This window comes from Eublepharis macularius, chromosome 2, assembly GCF_028583425.1.
Source record: "Eublepharis macularius isolate TG4126 chromosome 2, MPM_Emac_v1.0, whole genome shotgun sequence".
Classification (NCBI taxonomy): domain Eukaryota; kingdom Metazoa; phylum Chordata; class Lepidosauria; order Squamata; family Eublepharidae; genus Eublepharis; species Eublepharis macularius.
In genome coordinates, this window is record NC_072791.1 from 230,793,055 (window position 1) to 230,812,727 (window position 19,673).

The following is a 19,673-nucleotide window of genomic DNA, read 5'->3' on the forward strand; positions in this document are numbered from 1 at the left end:
GAAGGGCTTCCATTTATCTCTGGCAAACAAAAAGCAACTGCAATGTTTACGAGCCTCCTCCTGATTTAAACTGGGGCACACCTTTCCAACTGTTGAGTCATTCTAAGAAAGTTTTTCATACTCTCTTCAAAGATGACACAGAAGTTTCAGGTACAGTCAAGACAGAAGGTATCAGCTGAGAATTTCAGTTTCAAACAGCAAATATCTGAAGTATACAGAAGGCACAAGAGAACTGCCAGAGAGCGAAGGATATCTACATTGAATCGAGGAAATATGAGCAGCCTAAATGTCAGAAGTCTGCACAGAAATGACATTTATACGGCACATGGAGCTATTTGCTGTTGAATAACTGTTCTTCCATACAATCTCTATTATTGTTATTATTCCAAGAAACATCAAGCTGCTAATATTGCAGACTACATTCTATTATTTGTTTTTACAAAATTTATAACTCGAGAGTGTTTATTGAAAATGGTTTCATTTCAAATCTTTTGCACAAAGTACAGCTCCTGAAATGAAAGGTACAGAAAATGTTTACATCAGCAGGAAAGCTCCGAAAAGCCCACCGGTTTTCAAGGTGCATGTATGTGTGTGTGAGGGGCGGGGGGGGGGGGGCGGGGGGGGGGGCAAATACCTGCACATCACTGACAAACTTCCTGGAACAGGGACCTGCCTGACTGTTCCACTGTAACAGTGTGTACAGCTTCATGCACACTGATATAGTACTATACTGTCAGAAAACCCTTGCTATGACCTGGAACATACAGTTTCATGGAAGGCATTAATACTGAAAAGGATCTCTTTCTGAAGTGTCAGGTCCCACCAGCATACTGTGAACTGCAACAACAGTCAACTTAGTGAACGAGTTGGGAGGAGATTGGAAAGATCAACTAACTCTCAGAACTTTTGTCCACAGCTGAGGCCAACTTAGAACCCTGGGGCATAATATTAGGAGCTTTCCCTCCTCTTTAGCCTTAGTTGGATAGGATACTTATTCGTATTTCTATTGGTTGGAAACCAAGACCATTAGAAGAAACGTCCTCACCATAAGGGCAATTTGACAAGGGAATTAAATACCCGAGAGAAGCCTCTCCCTCACTGGAGATCTTCAGGAAGCGGCTGAGCGGCCATTGATAGGGAATATGCTTGCTTTGGATTTCCTGCATTGAGCACAGGGGGTTGGACCAGATGACCCAGAAGGCCTCACAAACTCTAGGACACTGTGGACAATCCACTGTAAGGATGATGTGCCACTGAGTAAAAGTATAGCCCTGTCTTTCACCAAAATTCATCCTTGCTCCACTTACTTAATCACACATCCTCTTCAAAGAGCCATGTTATTGCTTTGTTTGCAAATGTTTCAATGTTTTTGTGTAATATTAAACAACTATATCTTAATTTATCACTGCAGAAGTTGGAGATGACTTTCAGGTTAATTTAAAAATTTTAAAAGACTTCCACCATGAGATTCTATAAACTAGGATGAGTTGATACTTCAACACTAGTGGTTTCTTTTGACAACATTGTCAAAAAAGGCAAAAGAAGAATCTCTTACCTAATTTTTGTCCCGTCAGCAAGCTAACTTTGCTTTCATCTGCCACTAGAGAACAGGGGGGGAAAGAGAAACACACCAAGATAAGACAATGTCTAAATCAAGAGATTATTTAACAGGTACGAACTATTTAACATGTGTGATAAGCCTTTAATTTGTAAAAAAAAAAAATCTAAGATTCTATTTTGGGTCTCTAATTTGCAAAGCATATGCAAAAGCTAAAATCCAGTATTTACTAGAAGCCAAATAAAAGTTTAGGACCACTACATAATTTTAAAGAAGAATCATAATTCTTACCATATTATCAAAACAGTAACTCACAGAATTACACATACATTTGGGAAACTGAGGATTGCCAAAATGTTTGGAAATAAAAGGATGGTGCACATTTGCCCACTCCCGTATGTAGTTCCTTTTTATGCCCCAAATATGTGCAAGCTTTTGCTCTCCAGTGTGAAATCCTTTCTGCCATTTAGATGTTAGGCTCAATGTGTGGAGCCCATGGTTGATTGGCACATCATGCTACCTGCACAGATCTTTCCCAATAGGTCCAAACTCATCAGTCTGTACTCAAAATATTGAATTGTTCCTAAACCTAACAAAATGGTAGTTACTTTCTCTGAGTCTCAAAATAGTACAGAGTCCAGTAGCACCTTTAATTTTTTTTTTTTGAAAAAATTTTTATTGGGTTAGAATCCATTATTTTTACATTACATTCAATTTTCCCCAAATTTTTCATTCCTAACCCCCTCCCTTTCCCCCCTTTTTGTTGACTTCCAACAGCTTTCCCACCCTTTGTCCCTTTTCCCTTACTTCTGTTAAATTCCTCTATCTAAAACAGATATACATTCTCTATTATATTAAGCAGTACATCCTTAACTACTTTTCTCGTTATATACCCAAACTGTAAATCTTTGTTTCCATCTTAGATAAAAAATTTATCCCCTTTTCCAATTTCAAATATTTCTATATATCATAAACCATAAAAATCTTATAATTAAATCAAACAATTTGACTTATTCTCTGTATATTCCTCATTCTATCTTTTTATGGTAATTCTATATAACACATCACATAATCAATCAATTTGACTCTTCTGTACGTTCAGTTTGGTGCATATAAATCTTATCAAAGAAAGAAAATATTGTTAGTTATTCACTCCTTATATTTAAACCTTATCATTAATTATTTTCTATCAATATTCTATCTATTAACCTATATATATCTATTTATATATCAATCTGTTAACTGCTTATTAATTCACATTTATCTTTTCCTCCCTCGGTAAAGTCACCCCCCTCTATTATACTTTTATTATACTTCAGTAGTTCTCAAACTGCCACAGTTTTCCTCCCACCTCCCATTTCTTCTCCAGATATTGTTTCAGCTTCTCCCAGTCTGTGTTAAACTGCCCTGAGTCCAGATTTCTCAGTTTTCTTGTCATCTTGTCCATTTCTGCCATGTACAGCAATTTGTAGATCCAATCTTCAATAGTTGGCACTTCTTGTACTTTCCATTTTTGCGCATACAAAAGTCTGGCTGCTGCTGTCATATAAAATATCAACGTCCTATGATGAGCTGGAATTCCCTCCATTCCCAAGTTTAGTAGCAGGAGTTCTGGGTTCTTATTTATTTGAAATTGTAAAATTTCACTCATTTCTCTTATTACTTCCCCCCAGTACTGCCTTGCTACCTCACACGACCACCACATGTGATAGAGGGAGCCCTCATGCTTCTTACATTTCCAACATTTATTAGAAGTATTCAAATTCCCTAGCGCAATCTTCTTTGGTGTCATGTACCAACGATAAATCATTTTGTAAATGTTCTCTTTAATATTAGTACATGTCGTTATCTTCATTGTAGTTTTCCACAAGTATTCCCATGCCTCCATTGTTATTTCTTTATTAAAGTTTATAGCCCATTTCACCATTTGTGTTTTAACTGTCTCATCCTCGGTATACCATTTCAACAGTACTTGGTATACCTTGGATATTCTTTTCTTGTCTTCTTTAAGAAGGGTCTGCTCTAGTTCCGAATTCTCTATTCGTATACCTCCCTTTACAGAGTCCGAGTTATATAAGTCTCTAATCTGTCTGTACTGGAACCAGTCGTAGTTAGGTGATAGTTCCTCTTGTGTCCTTATTCTAAGTTTAGATGCTTCAATTTTAGTTATTTCTTTGTATGTTAAACATTGTTGTTCATTATCAACAGCTCTCGGGTCTATCACCTCATACGGAACCACCCACAAGGGAGTTCCTTCTTGTAGATAAATTCTGTACTTCTTCCAGATTGTATATAAACTTCTCCGTACAAAATGATGCAGGAACATCGAGTTGACCTTTACTTTGTCATGCCATAAATATGCATGCCATCCAAATATTTTTTTATATCCCTCTAGGGCTAGTAGTTTCTTGTTCTTTAATGTCATCCATTCTTTCAACCAAACTAGGCAGATTGCATCATGATAAAGTCTCAGATTGGGCAGTTGCATTCCGCCTCTTTCCTTTGCATCTTGTAAAACTTTCACTTTCACTCGAGGCTTCTTGCCTGCCCAAACAAAATCTGATATTTTCCTCTGCCATTTTTCAAATTGTTTAGAGTCTCTGATGATTGGTATTGTCTGTAGCAAAAACATTACTCTTGGTAACACATTCATCTTAACTGCTGCAATCCTACCCAACCATGACAAATTCAATCTGTTCCATTTAATCAAGTCTCTCTCTATCTGAGTCCATAATTTTTCATAATTGTTTTTGAACAAATCTATATTCTTTGCAGTTAGTTCAACTCCCAGATATTTCACTTTGCTTGTTACTTCACAGTCCGTTGTTTCCATTAGTAGTTGTTGTCTCTGCTTGATCATGTTTTTGCATAGTATCTTTGACTTCTTTTTGTTGATATAAAAACCTGCCAAGTCTCCAAACTCCTTAATCTTATCTATCACTCTTGGCATGTTCTCCAGTGGGTCCTCTACAATTAACATTATGTCGTCCGCAAATGCTCTGACCTTATATGAATAGTCCTTTATTTTAATTCCACGAATTTCCTCATCTTGACGTATTTGTATCATCAGAATCTCCAACACTAAAATGAACAACAATGGAGACAGCGGGCAACCTTGTCTTGTTCCTTTACTTATCGTCAATTTCTTAGTCAATTCATCATTCACCACAATTGCTGCAGTCTGGTCTCTGTAGATTTCCTTAATTGCTCTGATGAATCTTTCTCCCAGTTGTAGCTTTTCCATAGTGGCAAACATAAAGTCCCAGTTTAAATTATCAAACGCTTTTTCAGCATCTACAAAGAAGAAACCAACCTCTTTGTCACAACGCTTGTCGTAATATTCAATAGCATTGATCACTGTCCTTAAATTGTCTCTTATTTGTCTGTCTGGCAAAAAGCCTGCTTGTTCCTCCTCTATAACTTCCGAGAGCCACCCCTTCAATCTCTCCGCCAATATCTTCGCAAAAATTTTATAGTCATTGTTAAGTAACGATATGGGTCTATAATTTTTCACGTTAGTCAGGTCTTGGCCCTCTTTTGGGATCAATGATATGTTCGCTTCACTCCAAGTAGCTGGAATCCTTTGATCCCTTAAAATTCCATTTATCACCTCTTTTAGGAATGGTGCCAGTTCATTAGCCATTACCTTATAAAATTTAGCCGTAAGTCCATCTGGCCCTGGTGCCTTTCCTAGATTTGCAGATTGTATTGCCTTACTTATTTCCTCGTCAGTTACTTCACTGTTCAGCTTGTTTCTCCAAGCTTCCGAAATTTCTGGAAGTTTGGTCTTCTCCAAATATGACGCTATTGATTCTTTATTCACTTCTTTCTTATTATACAACTTAGCGTAGAATTTATAAAAGGCTCTACTAATGGTAGTCTGCTCCAAATACGTTTTGTTATCTTCACAAATTTTATTTATTGTTTTCTTTTCCCTTTTCTTCTTCAATTGCCATGCCAGGTACTTCCCAGGTTTATTAGCGCCCTCAAACACTTTTTGATTCAGTCTTTTAAGATTCCATTCCAGTTCTTTATTACTCATTGCTGTTAGCTGTTCTTGAAGTATTTTAATTTCCTGGTATATTTTCTTTTTCCCTGGTCTCTTTTTTAACTGTGTTTCTTTGGCTTTTATTTTCTCCTCAATCTCTTGTCTTTTCTCCTCTTTCTTCTTTCTTGCTCTACCATTTAAATCCATTAGTATGCCCCTTACAACCGCCTTGTAAGCATCCCAAACTTTATTGGTTGGTACTTCTTTATTCACGTTGTATTGTATAAAAAACTTTGTCTCTCTTCTCAATATTTCCATATTCTCATTTTCCTGTAACAAGTCCTCATTTATTCTCAATGCTTTCCTTTTTCTCCTTTTTCCTAGTTTCCACATAATTGGATTATGATCTGAGCCTACCATCGGCATTATTTCCACCTCTTTAGTCCATAACGCTAAGTCTTTTGAGGCCCAGATCATATCAATTCTTGATAATGTAGAATGCCTTGCAGAATAAAAAGTAAACTGTCTGCTTTTAGGATATTCTCTCCTCCATACATCTTCAAGAGTCTCTTGTTGAATCAACTCAAAAAAAAGCTTTGGTAAAAGTCCTTTTTTCTTTTGTGCCGTTGTAGTTTTTTTATCTAGTTCCAAGTCTGTCACTCCATTGAAGTCTCCGGCAAGAATTATCTGGTCATATACAAAGTCGTCTAAATGCTTCCTCAAGTCCTCAAAGAAGCTTTCTTTTGCACCATTAGGTGCATAGAGTCCAACTACCAACACTTTCTTTAAATTCCAAATACATTCCACTGCTACAAATCTAGCTTCCACATCTCTCATAACAAATTTTGGCTGTAGCTCCTCTTTTATGTACAACACCACTCCTCTTTTTTTCTTGTTAGAGGCCGCTACAAATTCTTTGCCCAGTTTTCCAGATTTTAAATATTTTACATCCTGTTTTCTAATATGGGTCTCTTGCAAACACACAATGTCACATTTTTGTTTTAGTAGCCAGTGAAAAATGTTTTTCCTCTTATTCGGTGAGTTTAGTCCATTTACATTCCAAGATAATACTTTACACTCCATACTCATGGTCTTGTTGGTAAGTCTTTTTCATTGTCCTTAATGAATCGCTCCATCTCTCGCTCAGATCTGATACGTTTTTTGGCCCCTCCAAACTCAAAGGACACTCCTTCCGGTAACTCCCATCTGTACCTGATTTTCATGTCCTTCAAAATCTGAATTAGCACTTTATATTTTTTCCGGTCTAATAACACTGATCTGGGCAATTCCTTCATTATAATAATCGTCTTGCCATCAATCTCCAATGGATCTTGAACAGTAGCACCTTTAAGACTAACCAACTTTAGTGTAGCATAAGCTTCTGAGAACCACAGTTCTCTTTGTCAGATGCATCTGATGAAGAGAGCAGTGGTTCTCGAAAACGTATAAGCTACAATAAAGTTGGTTAGTTTTAAAGGTGCTATTGGATTCTTTACTGTTTTGCAATAACAGACTAACACGGCTAATTCCTCCACTTCTCTCAGTCTGCTAGCCTATAAGCAAGCAAATTATTTACACTCTTTCAAAGGACTGCATGGTAGAACCAATCACTAGATCTTAAAACAAAATTTGTATTAATATTTTTTGCAATAAAAACACTGCAAGCTCAATGCTCGCTTTTCACTCATTCACGCATATGGCAAACCTCTTTCATCTGGTTTATTCATGTTATTCATAATCTGCCTTTCTCACTGAGAGTCAAAGAGGACTGCCCAGTGTAGGTTAATACTAAGAAACACAAAACCATGCAATGGTATGGACTGTAGAACACTGAATAAAAGCAGAATCTAATATAGAGCTGAAAACAATTCTGAAACAAAGCATAAACAAATTAACATGCCCTATTAAACAACACAGAAAAATAACGTATAAAAAAACTACTTAGTAGATAAACAGTAGTATAGTCCACAGTCCCTGTCCCCTTACTTTTCTGCACCCTTACCTTACAATACAGCCCTCCTACCTGTGCAAAAAAGATCTACAGAATAATTCAGTATTGCAGTTTGCAGAAAGCAAGGGGGGGGAAGTAATTCCATAAGGTGGGGGGCTCTTCCTTCCCTACTTTACTCAAGATTTCTAACTAGCTCAGTCCGGAACATCAAAGCAGGATAAGCAGTAATCTTTGGACAGGAAAAATAAGTTAACATAGGAAAAGAAACACAGACTGTGTTCATATACAGTTCAAATGATAGGCATTTACTTAGGTACTAAAGTTCTTCACCATTGTCCTAGCTACACTAGCAATTTAGTTTACTGTGTTCCAAGTGTCAGATCTTGCCAGGTATTTTCCCCAAGCACTTTACTGCATCACTCAGGTGTATGAGTTAAAGTTAGTTTATTAAAGAAGAATACTCGTATCAAGATGGTCAGACAGGATCATTGGCTGAAGTGACTTAAGGTAGCAAAGCAAGGTTGATTACAGGACAAAGTCCCCGCCCCCAGCGGGAAAGAAAGTCCGTTAGGATTTTGGCGCGCTGAGCCAGGGAGCCAGGGAAGAGGGGAGGAGGGAAAGGATGAGCTCTGCTCAGTCTCCTAGGGGGTTGGTGCCGTCTCGGCTGGAACTTCAAGGCCATGTTCACAGGCTGGCCAGGAAATGGCAACCAAAGCACCTGCAAGATAAGCAGCTAGCAACCAGTCAGCAAAACAGGTTCCCTCTGCATGTTCTCAGAGGTCCACTACACACTGCAGCAAGAAATTCATAACCCATGGCAGATATGCTGGAAGTATGTCTGACATACTCTCCCCCCCCCAAAGATTCACCTAAAGTTACCCTCCGGGTTTCTCCGGGTACTTCTTGTGAAACTGATGTACAAGCTTAGGAGCATTCACATCAGAAGCTTTTACTCACTCCACATTACTCTTGTTGAAATGAACCCATTGAACTAAGTAATACAATTTCCCACGTTTCAATTTAGAGTCCAAAATATTCTCAATGTTGTAGTGAGGTTGGCCATTCATGATGGGACCCCCAGATCTGGGTGCCACACGTCAGGGAGCAAAGCCTTCTTCAGGGGGCTGAAATGGAATACAGGGTGAACATTCTTTAGGTTCTTTGGCAGTTTTACTTCCACAGTCACATCATTGATTACTCGAATGACCTCCAAAGGCCTCCAAAATTTCCACCCCAGTTTCTTCCTCAGCTGCTCCCCTCGTAGATGTTTGGTGGAGATGTAAACCGTCTCCCGCTTGTAGACTCCACAGGGCAGAGCGTTTCTGATCTGCTTGCTTCTTATAGTCCTCTTTGGCTTTGTCCAGGTTTTTTTTTCTCACTTCCCACTGGTAAGTTAATACAGTCCACCACTCGGTCAGATCCCCCCTCCTGCTCTCATCCTGGGTGCGTATGAATGGCATGGCTCTGCCCTCAAACCCTTGAGCAACCTTGAAGGGAGAGGCTCCCGTAGAGCTGTGTATGCTATTGTTGTAACAATATTCTGCAAAAACCAGGAAGTCCGCCCAGTCAGTCTGCTGATAATTAATGTAGCACCTTAGAAATTGTTCCAACACCTGATTAACCCCTTCAGTTTGTCCATCGGTCTCGGGATGATGGACGGAGCTTAGTCCTTGCTCTATCCCTGCCACCTGCAGCAACTCCCTCCAGATCTTGGCCACAAACTGTACCCCCCTGTTGGAGATTATCTTCTCAGGAAACGAGTGCAAATGGACCACATGCTGCATAAAGAAAGTGGCCAACCTTTTGGACATTGGCAGTTTGGAACACGGTATGAAATGGGCCTGTTTTGAAAATGAGTCCACCACCACTAGAATCACCGTTTTCCCCCTGGAGGGGGGGGGGAGGTCAATAATAAAGTCCATAGAAATTGTGGCTCATGGCTGGGCTGGAGTTTCAAGTGGCTGCAGTAACCCTGGAGGCTTCTCCCCCCTTTTATTTCGCATCAGGCACACCTGGCAAGTGAAAACATATTGCAACATATCACGCTTCATTTTGGGCCACCAAAATTGTCTTTGCACCAGGTGTAAGGTTTTCTAGTACCCGAAATGCCCAGCCAACTTGGCATCATGGCAACTTCTCAGCACCTCTCCTCTCAGGCTGGCAGGAACATATAGTTTGCCTTGCCAGTACCAGCCTCGTGCTTGCCCTGTTCCAATTCATCCTTGGGTACTTCCTCCCCTTCCTTTTCCACCTTGGCTTTCACTTTCTCTTCCCACTCTGTGAGAACAGGTAGCATTCCTTTGCTCCTCACCTGTTGCCTAGTAACAACCGTCCTTCCCAGCTAAGTAGGCGAAAACATCGTGTCCACTACCTCCTCCTTGTCATGTTGGGGGAGGACTGTAAGAGCATCTGCCAGGAAGTTTGATTTGCCTGGGAGGTGCTTCAATACAAAGTAGAACCGGGAGAAAAACTCCGCCCACCGTAACTGCTTGGCACCCAATTTGCGAGGGACGCATAACACTTCTAAATTGTTATGATTAGTCCTCACCTTGAATGGCATTTTAGCACCTTCCAGCCAATGTCTCCAAGTACACAAAGCCAGTTTAACTGCCGCTGTCTCTTTATCCCGGATCGCCCAGTGGCACTCAGAGTCTGAAAATTTTTTTGACATGTAGGCACAGGGGTGTAACTTTCCCTCATCGTCCTCCTGTAAAATTACCCCCTCCCATTGCCACATTGCTAGCATCCACCTGCACTACAAACTTGCGATTCTCATCTGGGTGGTGCAGGACCGGCTCCAAGGCGAGCAGCTGTTTAAGGCACTCAAAAGCCTCCTTACACTCGGTAGTTCATGGTAGTTTAGCACTTGGCTTCATTCCCTGGGGTCCGTTCTCCTTCGTTTTCAACAGGTCAGTTAACAGCAAGGAGATCTGGGCAAAGTTCTTTATGAAGGGTTGGTAAAAGTTAGCCAAGCCCAGGAACAACTGCAGCTGCCATCGGGTTTGGGGGGCTTCCCATACCACCACGGCTGGCACCTTCGCTGGGTCCATTTTCAGCCCCTGATCTGAGACTCTGTAGCCCAGGACGTCCAACTCTCACTTATGGAATTCAAACTTGGACAATTTAACTGGCAGCTGGTTGGGCTCACAGTTTTAAGCACCCCCCGCACTAATCTCACATGTGAGTCATAATCTTGCGGAAACAATAACACATCGTCTAAATAAACGATCACCCCTTTGTACCGGTATTTGTGCAAGACTTCATTAATTAAATTCATTAAAAAACCCCGGAGCCCCTTGCAAACCAAAAGACATGACTAAGTACTAATACTGCCCCAAAGGGGTGTTGAACACTGTCTTCCATTCATCCTCTCCTCTTTGATTCTTACTCTAAAGTAAGCATCCCGCAAGTTCAGTTTAGAGAAGATCTTCCCTTGAGCTGCCACTCCCAACAAGTCTCTGATGAAGAGGAGGGGGTAGGCGTTAGACATTGAGACCGCATTGATCCCCCTATAGTCCGTGCACAGCCATAACCCCCATCCTTTTTCTTGTGGAATAGCACCGGGGCAGCGTGGGGAGAGCTCGCGGGTCTAATAAACCCTCTTGCCAGATTTTTGTCAATGAACTTCTGTAGCGCCTCTGAGGGTTCACTAGGGTAACTGGCAAATAGAAAAGAGCCCCTTTGGGTCTCACCTCTTCAGGTGCTGATTTCTCCATGAGCTGCTGGCGGAGCCTCCTTACAGTAGGTCATCCTTGTTTCCCACCGGTGGGCTCTTGTCTTCCTCAGCCCCTGACGGGTCTCTGGTAGATGACTCTGACTCCTCCTCTAGCTTCAGGCCAGTGGTGGCTTTGTTCCTTGGCTGCACCAGCTTCTTAGCAGCCTTTGAAGGTTCCGCTGGGTTCCTCCGAGCTTTGCGCCCTCTCTCTGGAGCTTCCGCTCTCAGCCCCGGGCAGTCGGCGGCAGAATGGCCCGACCTTCACACTGCAAGCAGAGGCCCCGTTTAAGGTGGAGGGCTTGCTCAGCTGCCGGGAGAAGACTTCTGGAGTGCTTCCTCTCTCGTGCCCTGGCCTCTGAGTGGGGTCTTCAAATTGCTCTCTTAAGGCTCGGATGAACACCTCCAAGTTTCACAGTTCTGGGACGCGGGCCCCATACAGGGTCACATACCACTTTGCCACGGGGCCCTCCAACCGCGAGCCCAAGTATTGTGTGCAGTAAACTGTTATTCACATGGAAGTGAAGCACTTTAACACTGAAATAAACTACTGCTTCAGAGTGTAGGAATGAACACTTCCTCAGGCATGCTCTCCACTTTCTTATTTTTGGAACAACATTTTCAAGCAACAGAAACTGTTGGACAACACAAGTCAAAACAAAAGGTAAAATAAGTTGCATAAGAAAATACAGGTATCACAAAGTAGCTGTCTGGCCTGGCTAGAGGACTCTCTCAGACTCTCCACTTCATCAGACACAGCTGCATGAGTTAAAGGTCTTTATTATGAGATTTCCACCTGTAGTGCCCTATACAAAGCAATTGCCTGGAATGCCAGAGCGAAGCCGTCCCAGAATAGAAATACCCCTCACTCTCCTCCCCCTATTTCAAATGAAAGTCCGTTAGAGTTGGCGCACAGCTCCTAAGCAGGAAAAGCCAGGGAGAGATGCAGAGCTGAGACTTCAACGTCAGCCAGCTGGTTCTCAGGCATCTGGTAGCTCCATACAGTCCCACCTGTACTGATAAGACAGCTCAGCAAAGCAGTAATGAGACAGTAGCAAAGAAACAGCAGAGAAAAAGCACAGCAGCTACTCTATCCCCCATTCCCTCCCACCCCAAATAGTAAGAAACCTCCATGTATGGCAGGCAGGATGGTTTGCTAGCTCTTCCTGGCAGTAGCATTCTAACAATTTCACTATCTTTCTAAAAACTTAAATGCCAAAAGGATAAGGCATAAAAACTTAGGGCTACAAATAGTTCACAGTTTTAACTACAGTTTTTCTTAGAGCATGAAGTTCTGTTTTTGTCTGCCAGAGAAGCAACTTGTATAAGCTAACCACCAAACAATTAAAGCATCCTAGGGACATTTTTGTTTTGTTTTGGTCCAGAGCAATTCTATAATCCCATGTGGAACACAAGAAACCACAGGCATTTGTCTGACGTCATTAAAAAGCTGGCCTGATAAACAACTAGATGAAATCAAGGGGGGCGGGGGGGAGAAGCTGGTTGAAATCTGCTTAACACAGTTAGTCCAGCCTCCAGGAATACACTTTCAAAAGGCATCATAGAACAAGAGACTTTTTAACATAATAAGTTTGACCGACGACTATTTGTTACATTCAAAATGGCCATAGTACAAAATTATTTCTATTACTCTCTTACATTCTGGTTTTAAGGTTTGCTTTTGAGGGTGGGGTTGGAATCCAGATGTTTTGGGGCTGGTCCTGGCAGTGGTAGGGTGCTGAGCCATGTATGTTAATGTATCTTAATATTTCAATTTAATTTTAATTTTACTGTTATTATCTGTTCTTGTGTTGGTTTTAACTTATTGTATTGTTAAATGTTGTAAGTCGCCTAGGGCAAGGGGCAACCAGAAAATCCAATCATCTTTATTATTGCCACCTTCACTCTGCCATGGAAGAACAGGGTTGCACTTACCTGTAATGGTTGTTCATCGAGTGTTCTTCTGTGCAGGCACACATGGGAAGTGCATATGCGCAAGCTGGCCTGTGCATGCGCAGTTCCCACATGGGACTGCACAGAAGATACAACGATGAAAACAGGGACCGTTTTCACACTACTTCTGTAACGAAGCAAAACATTGTGCAAAAAACGCGGAAGACAGCGCCTTCTCGCAAGAGTTTTGCACAATATCGTGAGAGTTTTGCGCAACATCACGCAAAACTCTCGCAAGAAGACGCTGTCTTCCATGCTTTTTGTGCGACGTTTCGCAACGTTACAGAAGCAGGTTAGTAGTGTGAAAACGGCCAGGGCTGCACCTATCTGTAACTGTTATTCATCGAGTGTTCTTCTGTGCAGGCACACATGGGGACTGCACAGAAGACACGACAATGAACTTGATGAATGATCTTGGTCCAGTCACTCTCAACTTAATTCACCTCACACGTTGTTGGAAGGATAAAATGGAGGGGAAGGGAACAATCTAAATAGTTTTGGGTCTCCCACTGGAAGAAAAGCTGGGTAAAAATGAAGAAAATAAATATAGACTGGAGAAATTGAGATAAGCTAATAACAAAGCAGGAAGCAACAAAATGAAAAAAAGAAACCTGTCCCAGCTGAAGAAAACTAAACAAATCACTGTGCAGCAGTCTACATGTAGAAAGCCTAACTGAAAATATCTTCTAAAAAGCGTATTAATCAGGAAAAGTCCTGTTTCAAAAATACAAACATTTCTAGCCTGCTCTTAAGAAACCAAATAAATTACTTTCCCTGATCTAAACATATTTGCAGGAGGTTAAAAAAAAGTTGCTGGCTCTCGAGATGGATATTCTCCTTGCACAGCTCTTTCAGCACAATAAAGATACAGCACCATCAATTAATTTTAAGTCAACGATCGTGCCAACAACATGACTCTCTAGCAGCTCTTATTTTTTTGCTATGCTGTTTCCCCATCTAGGCAAGGATGCATATTAGTCACTGAAAATGTGTCACATGCTGGTTTGGAACCATCTTAAAACTGTTAACTATTTTATTTCTAGTTTGAAGCTCTTCCTATTGCATGTAGTCCTTCTTCTCTAAGCATTCGTGAACATAACAGGGTTGCACTTAACTGTCACTGTTGTTCATTGAGTGTTCTTCCGTGCAGGCACACATGGGAACTGTGCATGCGCAGGCCAGCCGTGGACGTATCAGAGCTGCAAAAGGCAGGAGACGCTTGCCTTGCCTTTTCACACGCCTTTCCAGTGGGCGTGGCTATAAAAGGCGGAGCAAGCAGATCTCTCCCTCAGTTCACTAAGCCCCAGGAGAAGGTAAACACACACACGGCAGGGAAAGGAGGGAGGGATGGGTGCCTGCACAGAAGAACACTCAATGAACAACAGTTACAGGTAGGTGCGACCCTGTTTTCATCATCATGTCTTCTGTGCAGTCCCACATGGGAGATTAGCAAGCTAATTTACCCAGAAGGTGAGTGTGTAGCTCTTCATCAAAAAAGACACTTCAGGACTGCTTTGCCAACAGCTGTATCCTTTCTGGAGTCCGTATCAATCACATAATGTTTAATAAAAGTGGATACAGTTGACCAGGTGGCCGCTTTACGTAAGTCCACTAACAGAAAAAGAGCCACGTGGCGCAGAGTGGTAAGCGGCAGTACTGCAGCCTAAGCTCTGCTCACAACCTGAGTTAGATCCTGGCAGAAGCCGGGTTCAAGTAGCCGGCTCAAGGTTGACTCAGCCTTCCATCCTTCCGAGATTGGTAAAATGAGTACCCAGTTTCCTGGGGGTAAAGTGTAGAATCCGCCCTGAGCCTGCTTGCGGGGAGGGCAGAATATAAATGAGATAAAATAAAATAAATAGATGGCTGGGGAAGGCAATGGCAAACCATCACGTAACAAAAGTCTGCCAAGAAAACGTCATGATGCGACGTCCCCCCATGGGTCAGTAATGACTCGGTGCTTGCACAGGGGACTACCTTTGCCATTTTTACCTACTAACAAAATGCTCAAGATAAATGAGGTGGATTGGGCCCTTGTAGAGTGTGCTCTGGTGTTCAGAAGGCATGGTTGTTTGGAATGCTTGTAATACTCCCTAATGAGCCACACTATCAGGTAGCTAGAGGTTTGAAAGGCTTATGCTAGTTTGGTGTAGTGGTTAAGAGCGCCGGACTCTAATCTGGAGAACTGGGTTTGATTCCCCACTCCTCCATTTGAAACCAGCTGGGTGACCTTGGGTCAGTCACAGCTTCTAGGAGCTCTCTCAACCCCACCCACCTCACAGGGTGATTGTTGTTGTGGGGATAATAATAACATACTTTGTAAATCGCTCTGAGTGGGTGTTAAGTCATCCTGAAGGGCAGTATATGAATCGAATGCTGTTGTTGTTATGCATGAGAGAAGTTAAAACTAGAGACAGACTCCATTGATTAGTAGGTTTGGATACAGGGAGGTAAATGTAAAGGGATTTTCTGTGTATTTCTTCATGATAGGCCAAAATGGCTGCCAGATGAACTTTTATAGAGGAGTTAGAAAGCTGGCCTTTTAATAGAACTAGATAATCCAGTATGAACAGCAAGGAAGCCGAAAAAGAATCCAAGCCGGGTTCAATAGCCTGAGTGGAAGGTTTCCTGGCCTGCATGGAGTCTAACACTGCCCCCACGAATGTCACATTTTGTTGTGGTATTAGGGAAGACTTTTCTGCATCGCCACTTGCCAGAGTATGACTTCAGAGTGGAAGGTTTCCTGGGGAAGCGAAATCTAACCCCAGGGGGACACCAACCGAGCTGTCAGTTTTAGAGTTTCCAAGTCGTGGTAAAGAACCACGTTGTCCTGCAGAAGGGTTGGTGAAAGGGGAAAACCTCTTGTTGAGGGCAGTGGCAAAGAAGTCTATGCTGGGAAACCTCCACATTAGGAAAACAGGTCCCAGAAAGTCCACATGGATAGACAGTTTGTTAATTCTAGTCCCTGGAAGGGATAAATGCATCCGCCAGAACATTGTCTTCCTCGGCTATGTGGATGGGTAATAAGGAGACATGGTGTTGAACTGCCCATTCGCAAATCAGGGAAGACTCTCAGGAGACAGGCAGAGGGGCTGTGCCCCCTTGTTTGTTTAGACAGTGCATGGCAGTTATGTTGTCCATGCATAGCTGGACATTTCTGACTCTGACAATGTGAAGCAGAGCTTTCTGAGAACTGTAATAACTCTGAGTTCCAGAAGTTTGATATGCAACCTGGACTCATGTTGAGACCAAAGACCCTTTACCTGTTTGTCCTCCCTGTCATGTCTGTGCCCCATCCATGCCATTATTTGATGCTGACCTTTTGTCCTGAACCAATGTTTCATGCTATAACTTAATGTCATATTGCAAATGCCATAATCGCTTTTCTTTCACAGTCTTACTGAAGCTGCAGGTATCTTATCTAAGGGCTTGGGAAGCTCTCAGTGCTTCTGACCTTGTACACTGCTCGCTCCCATGAATTTCTGTGTTTCAACTTTGATCTCCTGCTCTCTCAGTGTCTAGACTTGATAGTAAAAATATGTGAGTAGTTCTCAGGACGGGTTCACGCCAAAAGCCATGCTTTACAGATTGGCGGGGGGGGGGGGGGAGGAGTAATTGTGTTCTTTAAGAGGAATGGTCTTCCCACATGTCGCCATTCCTGTCAACCTGTTCTTACTGCTTAGTTGCTTACCTTGCTACTGAGTATTTCTATGGACATATCTGTGGAAATGATCTGATTCCTGAATAAAACCTTTGAACCAAGAGCCTGGATTCTTGCTGTGATGGTACAGGGGTCTATCTGCCATAGCCTGTCACCCATAGCCTTACACTCCCCTACAGGGAGACATCTGTATAAATGGTCAGGTGAACAGGGATGGAACCAAAAAGAATCCCCGTCAACAGGTTCCGTATGTTGCTCCACCAGATCAGGGATTTGTGTACAATCCTTGAAACCAAAAACCGCTGGTAGTGCAGATGAAACACCTTGATGGCTAGAGCAGGAGCCTGGCAAACGGTACTGTTAAAGGCCATGAAACCTAACAGTTTTTGAATTTGCTTTGCGCTTTGGTGTCGAAATGAGCACACTTTGTTCAGAGCAAGCAGGAACTGAGATGTCCGTTCCCAGGTGGGGAAAAAACAAACTAGCATGGAGTCTAACACTGCCCCACAAATGTCACATTCTGTCGTGGAATTAGGGAAGACTTTTCCACATTAACCCACAGACCTAATAGGTGAACGGTTGACAGAACGAGGGAAGTGTGCTGAGATAGGGACTCCATGGACTGGCCTACAATAAGCTAGTTGTCAAGGTAGCGGGAAACTGTGCACCCTTTTTCCCTTGGGTGACTGACTACAACTGCCATAATGTTGATAAATACTCGAGGGGTGGAAGAAAGGCTGAAAGGAAGAAACTTGCATTGGAACCATTCGGATCCACTTTGAAAACAAAGGTATTTTCTGTAACAGAGAATTACTGGAACATGAAAATAAGCATCTTCTAAGTCAACAGTCACGAAACAGACAAACTTTCTAACAGGGGTAACACATCTCTTAGTGATAACTTTCTGAACTTTCGGGGAACAATAAACTTGTTCAGGAAACACAGGTCTAAGATGGGGTGGGAGCCTCCTGACTTTTGTGAAATACCGAGAATAAACACCATCGGAACCGTGGTCCAGAACCGGTTCTATTGCCTGCTTCACCAACAGGGTTTGAACTTCCTCCAGTAACAGTGTGGGTGGAGGAATGAGAGTCTACTGGAGAGGAACTTTGGGAAGGGTGGATCTGAACTCTAGACAGTAACCCTCCTGGATGATGGACAAGACCCATAGCTCCTGGGTTATTTTCTCCCAGGTACGAAGTGGATGTGAGTGATCAACGGGGAAGGAAGAAGATGGAATGGCGTTAAAAACTCTGTTTGGTAGAACTCAACTTCTCTGGGAGAGTTGGACCCATCCTTAGACTTGTGATGAAAGGGGTTGGAATAACAACCAGTGAGGGAGACAGTACTTAAAGTTTTAATTTTTACTGAACATAATAAATTAACAGAAGGAAAATGCAGGTAGACTGAAAGATCAATATAAAATGTTGGAAATGACTGAACCGCAAATAACTAGACAGCATATAAAAATCCTTGATATTTGGTATGAGCACACAGTTTCCCAGAGAGAGAGGGGAGACGCATGGGTAAGTCAGAGCATAATGGCTGAGATTTCTCACTCTGAGCAGCACTTAGAGCAGAGGAAGGGAAGTGATATGTTAGGAGAGGGAGGAGATGGGAAGGAGGAGAAGAGAACTAAAGAAGCAAAGTGGAAAAATTCAGACGTTGCTTGATCCAATAGTCTCAGCACTGCTGGAGACTTCAAAAGCGGTTAAGGAGAGGGTCCCAATGAGAACAGGGTCTCTGCCCAGTGGTTCGAATGGTGACGGAGCAATCCTGGGGCGGGGGAGATCTGTCTGAGAACCTTCCTCCATTATTACTGTAACTCTAAGCCTTGTCTTGTAGTAGTGGTGGCAGAACCATCTGGGATGGAGAACTGAACCCAGTTTGCTCATGCCCAGATGATACTTTGACCCTACTTTTCCCCCAGGCCAAATTCTATTGGTCACATTTTTTGGTTCCTCTTTGTTACTGTGCCAAATTTCCATAACTCTGTCTGTGATTGGGAACTTTGGAGTGTTCTGTAATTGGTGGAATGGTGGACAACAGAAAAAGCTGAACACATACAAAAATGCCATGCAGAAGAAGAGAGACGTGGTGGGTACCAGGTAAAGAAAGGGGGAGATGGGATCCCCTAAGTGGTCAACCTGATTAATGTCCACACTGACAAAGGCCAAGAGGCGTGTGAAGGCCCAGGCTTCACTTACAAGTTTTCCAAAGAAGTCTGTATTTTAAGATAGACTCCTGGATGGTCCTATAAGGTTGATTATTGTCCCACAAATTTCAATTGGTAATCATGGTCAGGATTTTGATCAGCCCCCAGGAAGCCAAAGACCAGACCACAGTGAGGAGAGTCTGGCCTCCCAGGAGAACCAGCTACATCCTGAGCGTCAGCCTTCTGATTGCACGCAGCCTGGCCTTCGTTTCTGAGTTTCAGTATCAAACACTGAGTCTCTCCTGCCACTTCAGACACAGCATGGCCTGAAAAGTCATGGAGAGGGCAGACGTCTGCGTTTCAAAAACATGTCTCCCAACACAGGGCTGCGTTGGGTGTGACACACTTACGACTGAGACACGGTACATGCTGTAACATTAAATAAAAACTCTTGTACTATGTTAAAGACTAATGGATTTACTGAGGCATAGAGTTTATGGAGTAGAGTTCAGTATACCTGTGGAATACTGTATTATGATGTCTGGGAAAACAAAGAAAAAGATCCTAGAATATTTGCTATGATTGCAAGATGAGAAAGCGAAATCCTTGTAAACAGAATTAAGCGTGTAGAAGCTCAACGTGTGTGCCAACCTCTAGAGCCCTGCTTGAAGCTGCTCTGTGCTTTTTGTCTCCTCCTG

At 42.4% G+C, this 19,673-nt stretch overlaps 1 protein-coding gene across 4 annotated transcripts in view; it reads right to left on the minus strand.

Annotated features, from left to right (window-relative positions):
- Window positions 1-19,673, minus strand: part of PARD3B (par-3 family cell polarity regulator beta) — a 946,974-nt gene that overhangs the window by 439,685 nt on the left and 487,616 nt on the right. For 2 of the 4 annotated variants that reach the window (XM_054971071.1, XM_054971074.1), the window contains exon 16: window positions 1,556-1,600. The exons of the other annotated variants lie outside the window; for them this stretch is intronic. In XM_054971071.1, the coding sequence (XP_054827046.1) occupies window positions 1,556-1,600 (45 nt within the window). The remainder of the gene's footprint in view (window positions 1-1,555; window positions 1,601-19,673) is intronic. 4 annotated transcript variants of the gene reach the window in all.